The sequence below is a fragment of the Mobula birostris genome, chromosome 22, assembly GCF_030028105.1.
Source record: "Mobula birostris isolate sMobBir1 chromosome 22, sMobBir1.hap1, whole genome shotgun sequence".
NCBI classification, from domain to species: domain Eukaryota; kingdom Metazoa; phylum Chordata; class Chondrichthyes; order Myliobatiformes; family Myliobatidae; genus Mobula; species Mobula birostris.
Window position 1 is genome coordinate 2,060,918 of NC_092391.1, and position 15,317 is coordinate 2,076,234.

Here is a 15,317-nt window from a genome sequence, read left to right on the forward strand (position 1 = left end):
ACCAACTGCATGTCGCAACAGAAATCAGATCTATCAGACCAACCACACACAACATGCTAGAGGAACTCAGCAGGTCAGGCAGCATTTATGGAGAGGAATAAACAGTTGATGTTTTACGTCAAAACCCTTCAAGTCCTGATGACGAGTCTCACCACAAAACTGAGACTGTTTGCTCTCCTCCATACCTGCTGAGTTCCTCCAGCATTTTGTGAGTGTTGCTTTGGCTGAATACATCTCTGACAGAAATACTGATTAAGAAACCACACAAAGTGTGTTCATCTCGTTATCAGAGAGAGATTAACATCCACATAATCAGAAAGCACTGAGTGTTGTGTTCCCTGTAATGCACAGTTTGAACCCAGAGATGGTGCCACGTTACTGAGATAGCAGCTTCCACTAGACGTCACTACTGAGCAAGGGCAGCGCTCGCACACGGACGTAGAGTTCCCCTGAGGCTTTCTGTAGTAACTCTCCTTGCAGTTCTCGCAGTTTGCTCCTTCAGTATTCCCAGTGCAGTTCAAGCAGGCGCCTAGAACCAAATAAAATAGAACAAATGAGGAGAGGGCTCCAGTCTGAAACGTTTGCAGAAGATATTCAAGATTGTTTATCGTCATTCATCAGTACTCAAGTGTAAAGGAGAACAGGTTAATTGTTACTCCAGATCTAATGCAGCAAAAATAAGGACACAATAATAATAAAACCACAATAAACATAAATAGATTGATTGTAAGTCCATAAAGTGATGCTAGGTACAGGAGAGTCTGTACATAGGTGACTGACAGGAAATGATAAAGAAGTGGTGGCTGGAGGTGTGGAGAGGTGGGTTTGTGGGTGGAGGTGTTGATCAGCCTTACAGCTTGGGGGAAGTAATTGTTTCTCCAAAATGGTCTTTGAAAAGAAATGATTGTTATTCTGGATCCAATGCGATGCAAATACAATGTGCATAAAATGTTACTGGCAGTCTGGATTTCAGTTGGCCATGTGAGCTAGTGAAGGAAGCATTGACTTAATTCAATAAACCAAACTGGCAATCAATTAATTCCAGGGATCTGATCAAAGGCAGACAAAAATGGTCAGTCAGAGAGCCGAGGGCAGTGGCTGGACACACAGCACACATGGACACAATTAGCTCCAACATCTGGAATGAGTGTTCTCCATGATCTGGGTCTACTTATCCAATAATTAAACCGCAGCAGAAATGCACATTGTATGATACTTAGCCCCGCTACTGCAGACAGGGAGCTGATTAGAGCTCAAGCACTCCGTTACATCGTGATTTTATAACAACAAAAATTCAGACAACAGAATAGCTGTGGAAGAGAGAAGGTCTCCCGGCCCCTTGAGCCGGCTCCCCTATTTAATGAGGTCACAGTTCACCTGACCTTTACTTCAGCTCTGCGCTCCCGTCACTCTGTAACCTCTCACCCCGTGTTCATCAACGATCTCAGCCTACGAATATTCTCCGTCTGCACTCCCCTTTGAAGAAAAGTCTAAAGACTCGCCAGTCTCCCAGAGAAGAAAATTGATCTCATTTCTGCTTTACATGATGACCACCAATCTTTAAACAGTAAATCTTAGTTCTACATGTGAGGGGCAAGATATTTTTTACATAGAGAGAGGGGGTGTCTAGAATGCACTGTCTGGGGTGGTGGTAGAGGCAGATACATTACAGATGTTTAGATAGGTACATGAAGGTGAGGAAACTGGACATTGTATACACAGAGGGATTAGTTAGTTTGCCCATTTAATTACTATTTTAATTGGTTCGGCAAAACATTCTGGGCTGAAGGGCCTGTTCCTGTGTTCTATGTTTATTCTCCTATGAGAGTCATCTAGAACCTATCAAGCTCCACTTGAAATAAATTATACACAAAATTTGCAAGAAAGAACACAAATTAAGTTTAAAAATTCCTTTTTGGTGTGCAGTGATCAAAGTTCCGTCCCTTTATCCAAGTTAATTGCTCAAAGAGCAAGACCCCAGTAGGAAACAGATTCACAAGGTATCATAGAAGTGGTGGGAACATTCATCTTGGAAAGGAGGTGATCCCTCAGCCTCGTCTGCCTCCACATTTAATGAGATCATGGTTGATTGCACCATAACTTCAACTTCTCAATGAAGGGCAGAACTGTAGCGTGGCGGCTAATATAAAGCTGTACGGCACCAGCGAATGGAGTTCAATTCCCACCGTTGTCTGTAAGGAGTTGGTACATTCTTCCTGTGACTGCAATAGTTTCCATAAGACGATAAGATATAGGAGCAGAAGTAGGCCATTCAGTCCATCGAGTCTGCTCCGCCATTCAATCATGGGCTGATCCAATTCTTCCAGTCATCCCCACTCCCCTGTCTTCTCCCCATACCCTTTGATGCCCTGGCTAATCAAGAACCTATCTATCTCTGCCTTAAATTCGCCCAATGACTTGGCCTCCACAGCCGCTCAAGGCAACAAATTTCACAGATTTACCACCCTCTGAGTAAAGTAATTTCTCCGCATCTCAGTTCTAAAAGGACGTCCTTCAATCCTGAAGTCGTACCCTCTTGTCCTAGAATCCCCTACCATGGAAATAACTTTGCCATTTCTAATCTGTTCAGGCCTTTTAACATTTGGATTTTTTCTATGAGATCCCCCCTCATTCTCCTGAACTCCAGGGAATACAGCCCAAGAGCTGCCAGACATCTCTCATATGGTAACCCTTTCGTTACTGGAATCATTCTCATGAATTTTCTCTATCCCCCTTCAATGTTAGTATATCCTTTCTAAAATAAGGAGCCCAAAACTGCGCACAATACTCCAAGTGTGGTCTCATGAGTGCCTTATAGAGCCTCAACATCACATCCCTGCTCTTATATTCTATACCTCTAGAAATGAATGCCAACATTGCATTCGCCTTCTTCACTACCGACGCAACCTGGAGGATAACTTTCAGGGTATCTTGCACAAAGACTCCCAAGTCCCTTTGCATCTGTACATTTTGAATTCTCTCCCTATCTAAATAATAGTCTGCCCATTTATTTCTTCCATCAAAGTGCATGACCGTACGCTTTCCAACATTGTATTTCATTTGCCACTTCTTTGCCCATTCCCCTAAACTAGCTAAGTCTCTCTGCAGGTTCTCTGTTTCCTCAACACTACCCACTCCTCCAGCTCTCTTTGTATCATCAGTAAAGTTAGCCACAAATCCATTAATATCATAGTCCAAATCATTGAGCTACATTGTGAAAAGCAGCGGTCCCAACACCGACCCCTATGGAACTCCACTGGTAACCAGCTGCCAGCCAGAATAGGATCCCTTCATTCCCACTCTCTGTTTTCTGCTGACCAGCCAATGCTCCACCCATGCTAGTAATTTCCCTGTAATTCCATGGGCTCTTATCTTGCTGAGCAGCCTCATGTGCAGCACCTTGTCAAAGGCCTTCTGAAAATCCAAGTACACCACGTCTACTACATTTCTTTTGCTACCCTGCTTGTAATTGCCTCAAGGAATTGCAGTAGGTTTGTCAGGTAGGATTTTCCTTTCAGGAAACCATGCTGACTTAGGCCTATCTTGTCATTGTTAGAATGATTTTTGGGTTTAGGTCATTTACATTTAGCAAATGGCTTTGGCCTCTAGTCTTCAGTTCCTTGAAAATGTATTGTGGATTTAATTTGGAACAATGCATTCCTAAAAAGCTGTGGATCGCAGTCCAGACGCTACTGGCGTCTGTGGGATGGATGTGAATCAAAAGGTATAAAGTCCGTATGTAGTTTCAAAAGAAAGCATTGTCTATACCTGTAAATATGGAATTGTCCTTTGTGTTTAGCAAATAAATATCGAGCTTCAAGTTGGGCCGTAGACCTTTCCACTGAAAGCTTCTCTGTGTGATGCCTGCTGTACCTTGTTTTGTTGAATAAAGAAGCTGCTTTGTATCTACCAGTAACTCACTCTGGTGATTTCATTCATGCAACAACATTTGGTGTCAGGAGTGGGATACCTTCGTGGCCAGCGATCTCAGCATAAGTGGGTGAGCATTTTCTAAAATAGCACTCACACTTGGACCTGTTCGGGTTGGTGACACACGGGAACACGAGGTATCACGAACGTGGAGAGCTGAACTGGTAGACATAAAAGTGGTGCATGCGCGTGCATGTGTGTTTATGTAAGTGAAGGAACTTTGCGTGTTAACTTGGTGAGACGGAGCCACCAATTGCGAAGGGTGGTTACCGACGATTCGGGACGCCAGAGTAAAGGCGTGTACACTCGTTTGGGGAGCTACATTTCAGCATATACATTTTGCAAGTGTGATGCAAAGGAATACAGCAGGCATCATCAGTTCAGGTGCTCAAAAGTGGCAGATTGCTGAGTATCTGCGGTTTTAACTATGTGCTGTTTAACTGGCACCCATCTTTTATATTCTGCGTAGTGTGGGAATTAGTGTGGATGTATTTCAGGAAGAGGTTTTACCTAGATATACCTGTCGAGATGGCACCTATTGAGATCAAGCACCGTCAGGTTGAGAACCCTGATGATCCAAGCCAGCCCTTGACAATGATTATGACCATTCATAAGCTCTTCACCCCGGAGAGAAACAGAGCATTTTGTCAGAGTTGCCCTCACTTAAAGTTGCCTGTGGGAATTCAGAATTTTGGCATGAGCTCGAGGAAATGGTTGAAATTCACCAGATGCACCCTAAAGATATACACGTGTTGGACAGGATGGCCCAGGATGGTACCTGGGCAAGTACCAGGAACGCCAATGATGAAGAAAGATATTGCTCTTTTAAAGAGGAAGTGAGGCAGCAACTGGCGCAAGGTGAGATTAACTGGGAAACGATAACGGCAGTGATTCAAAAAACTGATGAGACAGCCATGGATTATGCAGAACGTAAATATTGATCGTATGAGGAGAATTCAGGGTTGGATAATCCAGGGAGGGACGACCCAGTCTTCCTGAAAAGGCCTGAGGAAGGCCTGAGCTCAGCCCACCAGGAAGGTTTAGGTTTAAGCATAAAGGTGGATCAACCTACCCTGCGATAGTTCTGTGGGCCAGTGAGATAGACCGAAGGAAGAACGAAGTGCAAGGGAAATCGTAAAGTGGCTATAGTGGATGCAGCTGCCATGATGTCGCAGAGAGTTTGTTTTGTTTGCTGGGGGCCAGGGCACAAAGCAAGGAATTGCTGGAATAGACGTGGGAGGGCAAAAGAGTTAATATGCTACAGGTGTGGCCATTTGGGTCATGGTTGGAGGCAGTGTCCAAAACAGAGGAAAGAAAGACAGGTGAACGTCACAGCAGACACACAATCTCTCACCCCATCGGTGCCCAGTCTGACCAATCTGACTGTCGATCAGATCAAAGAACTAGTAAAGATGGCTCCTAGGTCAGAAAAAGATGTGGCGGCAGCCCCACTGCTAGCGCTGGTGACACGCAGATGTACACAACAGCATCGTTAGGGGGACGGCAATGCAATCTGTTAGTGAACACAGGGGCATCGGTATTGATAACAGACCTACCCTTGCCAACAATCGGACAGGCCATTTATATCCGGGGTGTAGGAGGGAAAACTGAAAGCAGAAAGAAGCAAGTCACAAATACTCGAAATCGGGGGAGTGCAGCTTACAGTGTATTTCTGGGCCTGTCCAAATATCGAGGGCACTATCCTTGGAATAGACATCCTAAGGGAAGCAGGAGCTGTTATAGATTCGGGAAAGGGAGAAATAATACGGACAAGTCAAGGGCAGCGAATACGTACAACCAACAGAATACACAACCTGGCTAGCATAGTCGCAGCTGCCCCAATCACCAGAGACTGGAGCCAGGACGGTGTCTATGGTTACTTTGTCAGCGGTTCCCAGCAGTGTGGGCTAGACACAAGCAAGATTGTGGTCGTATAAAGATAAACCCAGTTAAAATAGAGGAGGGTCTGTGTAAACCCCATAAGCAGAACCCTACAAAAACTGACACACTGACAGCTGTTCAGGGTATAGTGAAGAACAAAAACACCAGGGGATACTCAGAGAGACTGCGGCCACGACTAACTCGCCTATTTGCCAGTGAAGCCCAGTGGATCATATCCATTAACAACAGGCTATACCGCCCTTAAGACCAGGCCGAGATTGCATCCCACAGTGGTGGGCCCTGCAACAATCCTGAATGGCTTGTCTGCAGAACAAACTTTTTCCAGTTCCTCCGAGGGCAGACATTACTGCGATTAAGGGGAACAAGAGGCAATTGAAATTGCAAGTGCGCAGGAGGAAGCGACAGAAGCCAGTTAGTAAAATTATATGAAGAGGTGGAGGCAGAAGAGAAGGAGAAGTGGCAAAGAAAAGGAGCAAAGGAGGGACCAGATGGGAGCTGGGCACACGGGGAGGGAAGAACCGCGGTGGCCCCACCATGTGATTAAGCTGCAATCATCCTGCAGGGAAAGAGCCAACAGGCATACGAAAGAAGCCGCATTTCTGAAGACTTGTTCAAATTTCTCTCTGCTTTTGGTAGGTAGCGATTAGGGAATGCTAGGGTAGATTTTGAGGCACACAAGATTGGGGGGGAATTTCAAGACTGGGTGTTTTTGCTGCCCTATTTGAGTAGGTCCTCCTAGGTTGGCCTTTCCTGGTACAGATTTATATTTGCCCAGGAGGACCAAGAGGAGGGACTGTTAGAGTGATTTTTGGTTTTAGGTTATTTACATTTAGCAAATGGCATTGGCTACCAGTCTTCAGTTCCTTGAAAATGTATTGTGGATTTAATTTGGAAGAATACATTTTCTAAATGCTGTGAATCCCAACCCACAGACGATGCTGGCATCTGTGGGATGGATGTGAACCAGAAGGCGTGAAATTTTTAAGTAGCTTCAAAAGAAAGCATTGTCTATAATTTGTAAATATGGAATTGTCCTTTGTGTTTAGCAAATAAATATCGAGCCCCACGTTGGGCCGTAGACCTTTCCACTGAAAGCGTCTCTGTATGATGCCTGCTATACTTTGTTTTGTCGAATAAAGAAGCTGCTTTGTATCTACCAGTAACTCTCTCTGATGATTTCATTCACGCAATAGTCATGTGCCTCCAGGTATCCATAATCTCATCCCTAACAATCGATTCCAACAACTTCCCAACCATTGATGTCAGGCTAACACATCAAGTTTCCTTTCTGCTGCCTCCCACCCTTCTTAAATAGCAGAGTAACATCTGAGTCATCTGATACAATGCATGAATCTATCGATTCTTGAAAGATCATCGTCAATGCCTCCGCAATCTCTCCAGCTACTTCCTTCAGAACCCGAGGGTGCATTCCATCAGGTCCAGGAGATTTATCCACCCTCAGACCATTAAGTTTCCTGAGCACCTTCTCAGTCGTAATTTTCACTGCACAAACTTCACTTCATAGGACATAGAACAGTACAGAACAGTACAGGCCCTTCGGCCCACAATGTTGTGCCGACCTTTAAACCCTGCCTCCCATGTAACCCCCCCCACCTTAAATTCCTCCCTGACACTCTTGAATGTCTGGTATACTGCAGACGTATTCCACTGTGAAGACTGATGCAAAATACACATTCAGTTTCTCTGCCATCTCTGCATCTCTCATTACAATATCTCCAGCATCATTTTGTATTGGTCCTATATCTACCCTCAACTCTCTTTTACCCTTTATATACTTAAAAAAAAGCTTTGAGTATCTTCTTTGATATTAGACACCAGCTTCCTCTCATAATTCATCTTTTCCATCCAAATGACCTTCTTAGTTTCCTTCTGCATGTTTTTAAAAGCTCCCCAATCCTCTATCTTCCCACCAGCTCTGGCTTCCTGTATGCCCTCTCTCGTTTCCTCTGGATGCTCCGATTTCCTCCCACAGTCCAAAGTCCAAAGGGTTAGTGAGTTGTGCGAATCCTGCTAGCACTGGAAGTATGATGACACTTGCAGGCTGCCCCAGCACATCCTCGGACTGCGTTAGTTGTTGATGCAAACAACACATTTTACAAGGACATAGAGGAGTACAGCACCAAAACAGGCCCTTCGGCCCATCTAGTCCATGCCAAAAGCATTTAAATTGCCGACTCCCATCAACCTGCACTGGGGCCCCTACCTATGTACCTATCCAAACTTCTCTCAAACATTGAAATCAAGCTCACATTTATCATTTGCGCTGGCAGCTCATTCCACACTCTCAAGACCCTCTGACTGAAGAATTATCCCCTTATGTATGTTCCCCTTAAATGTTTCACTTTTCACTTTTAACCCATGGCTTCTGGTTATGGTCTCACCCAACCTCAGCAGAAGAAGTCTGCTTGCACTTCCCTATATATATCACTCATAATTCTGTATACCTCCATCAAATCTCCTCTTAATCTTCTAAATTCTAAAGAATAAAGTCCTAACCTATTCAATCTTTCCTTATAACTCAGGTCCTGCAGACCTAGCAATATCCTTGTAAGTTTCTTCTGTACTCTTTCATCCTTGTTTATATCTTTCCTGTATGTAGGTGACTAAAACTGCACACAATACTCCAAATTAGGACTCACTAATGTCTTATACAACTTCAACATAACATCCCATCTCCGGTACTGAATACATTAATTTATGAAGGCCAATGTGCCAAAAGCTTTCTTGATGACCCTGTCAACAGTTACAATGAATTATGGACCTGTATTCCCAGATCCGCTCTCTGTTCCGCCTCGCTCCTCAGTGCCCTACTGTTCACTGTGTAAGATTTACGCTCATTGGTCCTACCGAAGTGCAACACCTGCATTAAATTACATCTGCTGTTTTTATTTATTTATTTTATTTCTTACATCCAAAGGAGGAAAAATCTTTGTGTTGCATCTCCATCGCAATGTACACGCAATAAAGAGGGGAAATGTGGGAGGATATTTGCCCAAACACTAAGATTGTATAACAGTTGTACATTCAGATGAATGTGTATTGATAGATATGACAGCCTGGTGAAAGAAGCTGCCCCTGAGCCTGTTGGTCCTGGCCTTAATGCTGTGGGACTGTTTGCCAGATGGTAGCAGCTGAAACAGTTTGTGGTTGGGGTGGCTGGAGTTCCAGATGATTCTCCAGGCCCTTTTTACACACCTGCTGCTATAAATGTCCTGGATCGAGGAATGTTCACACCCACAGATGCGCTGGGCTGTCCGCATCTCTCTCTGCAGTGCCCTGAATTGAGGGTAGTACAGCTTCCGTATCAGGCCATGACACAGCCAGTCAGGATGCTCTCAATGGCGCCCTTGTAGAAAGCCCTGAGGAACTGGGGACATGCCAAACTCCTTCAGCCCTCCGCCCATTCTTCCAGTTGATGCAGATCTCTCTGCAAGCCATGATAGCCTTCCCTGCTACACCCCTAATCTTGGTGTCATCTGCAAATTTGCTGGCCCAGTTAACTACATGATCATCCAGATGATTGATACAGATGACAAACAACAAAGAACCTAGCACTGAACTCTGCAGCACACTAGTCACAGGCCTCCAGTCAGAGAAGCAACCCTCTACTACCACTCTCTCGCTTCTCCCATAAAACCAATGTCTAATCTAATTCACTACCTTATCTTGAATGCCAAGCAACAGGACCTTCTTGACTAACCTCCCACGCAGGACCTTGTCCAGGAAGAAAACATCCACTGCCTTGCCTTCATCTACCACGATGATCTACCATGCAGGAAGCCATGCTAACTATCCCTAATCAGTCCATGTCTATCCAAATACTTATATATCCAGTCACTTAGAATACCTTCCAATAACTTTCCCACAACTGATGTCAGACTCACCAGCCTATATTTTCCGGTTTATATTTTTTAAATAGTGGAACGACATTGGCTATCCTCCAAACCTCTGCTACATCCCCTGTCACTAAGGATGATTTAAATATCTCTGCTAGGGCCCCAGCAATTTTTGCACTTGCCTCTCGTAGAATCCAAGGGAACACCTGGTCAGGCCCTGGGGATTTATTCACCCTGATTTGCCTCAGGATAGCAAACACCTCCACTGTAATCTGATGGTGCTTTGCCTCACTTATATAGACTCGGTGTCCATCCTGAGTAAATATAGATGTAAAAAAATTACTTCAGATCTCCTGCAGGTGTTTTGGCTCACACATGAAATACCATTCTGGTCTTCTAATTCTGTCCCTTGCAATCCTTTTGCTCTTAACATACTCCTTAATATTTTCCTTCACCTTGTCTGCTAGAGCAATTTCATGCCTCCTTTTAGCCTTTTTGATTTCTTTCTTAAGTGTTCTCTTGCATTTTCATATACTCCATAAGCACCTCGTTTGTTTCTACCTGTGCACCTCCCAGGGCCTCAATATCTCCTGTAAACCAAGGTTTCCTGCACTTGTTATCTTTACCTTTTATCCTGACAGGCACATACCAGCTTTGTACTCTCAAAATCCTGATGTTGAAGGCCTCCCACTTCAAAATTGACCTTTCTCCAATTTAAAATCGCTGTATGTTTCAATGTACAGGTGACAAATAGAGTTAATATTAATCTCTTTAATGCTTCCTGTCAAACTGTGATGATGGGAATCCTTGTTGCACACACCAAGTCAAAGAGTCACAAAGTACTACAGCACAGAAACAGGCCCTTTGGCCCATCTAGTCCATGCCAAGCTATTAACCTGCCTCGTCCCATCGACCTGCACCCAGATCACAGCCCTCCATACCCCTCCCATCCAAGTACCTATGCAAATTTCACTCCCTTTATCTAAATTATGTATAATGTAACCTGCAAAACTATATCCCATTACATTACACCAGCCAGAAACTGATCCATTCACTCCCACTCCCTAATACCCACCACACCAGGAGATTTTTTCCACTCCCACTCCCTGGTATCTACAAAACCAAGAGCTTTTTATTTTATTTTCTGTAATACCCTTCATTGCAGATCCTACCAAATGCTGTCCAGAAATCAAATTACAGGACCATAAGACCTTAAGATATAGGAGCAGAAACAGGCCATTTGGCCCATCGAGTCTGCTCTGCCATTTCATCATGGCTGATCCAATTTTCCTGTCAGCCCCAATCTCCTGCCTTCGCCCCACAGCCCTTCATGCCCTGTGCAATCAAGAATCTATCTATCAATCTCTACCTTAAATATACATAAAGACTTGGCCTCCACACCTGCCTGTGGCAAAGAATTCATCACTGTCTGGCTAAAGAAAATTCTTCTCACCTCTGTTATAAAAGGAAGCCCCTCTATTCTGAAGCTGTGCCCTCTCCCACCATAGGAAGCATCCTCTTCACATCCAATCCTATCAAGGCCTTTCAAAATTTAAAAGCTTTCAATGAGATCACCCTCATTCTTCTGAATTCCAGGTCCAGAGTAATCAAACGGTCTTCATATGACAAGCCGTTCAAACCTGCCTGGAATCATTTTTGTGAAACTCCTTTGAACTCTCTCCAATTTCAGCACATCCCTTCTACGATAAGGGGCCCAAACCTGCTCACAATACTCCAAGTGAGTCCTCAACAGTGCTTTATAAAGTCTTAACATTACATCCTTGCTTTTATATTCTAGTCTTCTTGAAATGAGTGTTAACATTGCATTTGCCTTCCTCACTACAGACTCAATCTGAAAATTAACCTTTAGGGAAACTTGCACAAGGATTTCCAAGTCCCTTTACACCTTAGTTTTCTGTACTTTCTCTCCATTTGGAAAATGGTCAACCCTTTCATTTCTTGCATGACCATACACTTCCAACAGTGTATTCCAACTTCTATTTCTGTGCTCATTCTCCTAATCTGTCTAAATCCTTCTGTAGCCTCTCTACTGCCTCAAAAGTACCTGCTCCTCCACCTATCTTCATTATCATCTGCAAATGTTTCAACAAAGCCATCAATTCCATCATCTAAATCATTGACATGTAATGTAACATCAGTCGGTCTCAACAGAGACCCCTGTGGAACACTAGTCACCAGCAGCCAATCAGAAAAGACTTCCTTTATTTCCATCCTTATCCTCCTGCCAATCAGCCTCTGCTTTATCCATGCTAGAACCTTTCTTGTAATACCATGGGCTCATAGCTTGTTAAGCAGCCTCATGTGTGGCACCTTGTCAAGGTCCTGAAAATCCAAGTACACAACATTAACCGATTCTCCTTTGTCTATCCTGCTTGCTTTCTCTTCAAAGAACTCCAACAGATTTATCAGACAAGATTTTCCATTAAGGAAACCATGCTGACTATGGCCTCTTTTATCATGTGCCTCCAAATACCGAGTCCTTATCCTTAACAGTCAACTCCAACATCTTCCCAACCACCGAGGTCAGACCAACTGGCCTATAATTGCCTTTCTTCTACCTCTCTCCCTTCCTGGAGAATGGAGTGACATTTGCAATTTTCCAGTCTTCTAGAACCAATCCAGAATCTAGTGATTCTTGAAAGATCATTACTAATGCCTCCATGATCTCTTCAGCCACACCTTTCATAACTCTGGGGTGTACCCCATCTGATCCACTTGACTTACCTACACCTTCAGACCACTCAGTTTCCCACGAACCTTTTCCCTAGTTATGGTAGCTTCACATACTTCATGATCCCTGACACTTGAAACTTCCATCATACTGCTAGTGTTTTTCACAGTGAAGACTGATGCAAAATACATATTTATTCAATTCGTCCAGCATTTTGTTATCTCCTATTACTAACTCTCGAAAATCGTTTTACAGTGGTCTGATATCTACTCTTTCCTCGTTTTTTACACTTTATGTACCTGAAGAAACTTTTGGTCATTATAAATTGTCCCGTGACTAGGCTAGGGTTAAAATAGGGGTTGCTGGGCTGTGTAGCTCAAAGGGCCGGAAGGGCTTATTCTGTGCATAAGACCATAAGACAAAGGAGCAGAAGTAGGCCATTCGGCCCATCGAGTCTGCTCCGCCATTTTATCATGAGCTGATCCATTTTATCCTATTTAGTCCCACTGCCCCGCCTTCTCACCATAACCTTTGATGCCCTGGCTACTCAGATACCTATCAATCTCTGCCTTAAATACACCCAATGACTTGGCCTCCACTGCTGCCCGTGGCAACAAATTCCATAGATTCACCACCCTCTGACTAAACAAATTTTTTCGCATTTCTGTTCTGAAAGGGCGTCCTTCAGTCCTGAAGTCATGCCCTCTCGTACTAGACTCCCCCATCATGGGAAACAACTTTGCCACATCCACTCTGTCCAAGCCTTTTAACATTCGAAATGTTTCTATGAGGTCTCCCCTCATTCTTCTAAACTCCAAGGAATACAGTCCAAGAGCGGACAAACGTTCCTCATATGTTAACCCTCTCATTCCCGGAATCATTCTAGTGAATCTTCTCTGTACCCTCTCCAACGTCAGCACATCCTTTCTTAAATAAGGAGACCAAAACTGCCCACAGTACTCCAAGTGAGGTCTCACCAGTGCCTTATAGAGCCTCAACATCACATCCCTGCTCCTATACTCTATTCCTCTAGAAATGAATGCCAACATTGCATTCGCCTTCTTCACTACCGACTCAACCTGGAGGTTAACTTTCAGGGAATCCTGTACGAGAACTCCCAAGTCCCGTTGCATCTCAGAACTTTGAATTCTTTCCCCATTTAAATAATAGTCTGCCCGTTTATTTTTTCTGCCAAAGTGCATAACCATACACTTTCCAACATTGTACTTCATTTGCCACTTCTCTGTCCATTCTTCCAATCTATCCAAGTCTCTCTGCAGACTCTCCGTTTCCTCAGCACTACCGGCCCCTCCACCTATCTTCGTATCGTCAGCAAACTTAGCCACAAAGCCATCTATTCCATAATCTAAATCATTGATGTACAATGTAAAAAGAAGCAGCCCCAACACTGATCCCTGTGGAAAACCACTGGTAACCGGCAGCCAACCAGAACAGGATCCCTTTATTCCCACTCTCTGTTTCCTGCCCATCAGCCAACGCTCTATCCACGTATGTAACTTTTCTGTAATTCCATGGGTTCTTATCTTGTTAAGCAGCCTCATGTGTGGCACCTTGTCAAAGGCCTTCTGAAAATCCAAATATACAACATCCACTGCATCTCCCTTGTCTAGCCTACTGGTAATTTCCTCAAAAAATTGTAATAGGTTTGTCAGGCAGAATTTTCCTTTAAGGAATCCATGCTGAGTTCTGCCTATCTTGTCATATGCCTCCAGGTACTCTGTAACCTCATCCTTGACAATCGACTCCAACAACTTCCCAACCATCGACGTCAAGCTAACAGGTCTATAATTTCCTTTTTGCTTCCTTGCCCCCTTCTTAAATAGCAGAGTGACATTTGCAATCTTCCAGTCCTCCGGAACCGTGCCAGAATCTATTGACTTTTGAAAGATCATCGCTAATGCCTCCGCAATCTCCACAGCTACTTCCTTCAGAACATGAGGGTGCATTCCATCTGGTCCAGGAGATTTATCGACCTTTAACCTATTCAGCTTCCTGAGTACTTTCTCTGTCGTAATTGTGACTGCGCACACTTCTCTTCCCTGCCACCCTTGAGTGTCCGGTATCCTGCTGTCTTCCTCAGTGAAGACTGATGCAAAATACTTGTTCAGTTCCTCTGCCATCTCCTCATCTCCCATTACAATTTCTCCAGTATCATTTTCTACCGGTCTTATATCTACTCTCACCTGTCTTTTACTCTTTATATACCTGAAAAAGCTTTTAGTATCCTCTTTGATATTATTTGCTAGTTTCCTTTCATAGTTAATCTTTTCTCTCTTAATGACCTTCTTGGTTTCCTTTTGTAAGGTTTTAAAGACTTCCCAATCCTCTGTCTTCCCACTAATTTTTGCTTCCTTGTATGCCCTCTCCTTAGCTTTAACTTTGGCTTTGACTTCTCTTGTCAACCACGGTTGCATCCTTTTTCCACTCGAAAATTTCTTCTTTTTTGGAATATACCTGTCTTGCACATTCCTCATTTCTCGCATAAACTCCAGCCACTGCTGCTCTGCCGTCTTTCCCGCCAGTGTCTCTTTCCAGTCAACTTTGGCCAGTTCCTCTCTCATGCCACTGTAGTTTCCTTTACTCCACTGAAACACCGACACATCAGATTTCGGCTTCTCTTTTTCTAATTTCACAGTGAACTCAATCATGTTATGATCGCTGCCTCCTAAGGGTTCTTTCACCTCAACCTCTCCAATCACCTCCGGTTCATTACACAATACCCAATCCAGTACAGCCGATCCCCTAGTGGGCTCAACAACAAGCTGTTCTAAAAAGCCATCTCGCAGACATTCTACAAATTCTCTCTCTTGAGATCCAGTGCCGACCTGATTTTTCCAATCTACTCGCATGTTAAAATCCCCCACAATTATCATAACACTGCCCTTCTGACAAGCCTTTTCTATTTCCAGTTGTAA

General features: G+C 43.9%; 1 protein-coding gene across 1 annotated transcript in view; it reads right to left on the bottom strand.

Moving 5' to 3' along the window:
- LOC140186334 (multiple epidermal growth factor-like domains protein 9) overlaps window positions 1-15,317 on the bottom strand; it is a 231,742-nt gene that overhangs the window by 37,555 nt on the left and 178,870 nt on the right. Inside the window, exon 4 of the mRNA XM_072240468.1 lies at window positions 380-529. Within this exon, the coding sequence (XP_072096569.1) occupies window positions 380-529 (150 nt within the window). The remainder of the gene's footprint in view (window positions 1-379; window positions 530-15,317) is intronic.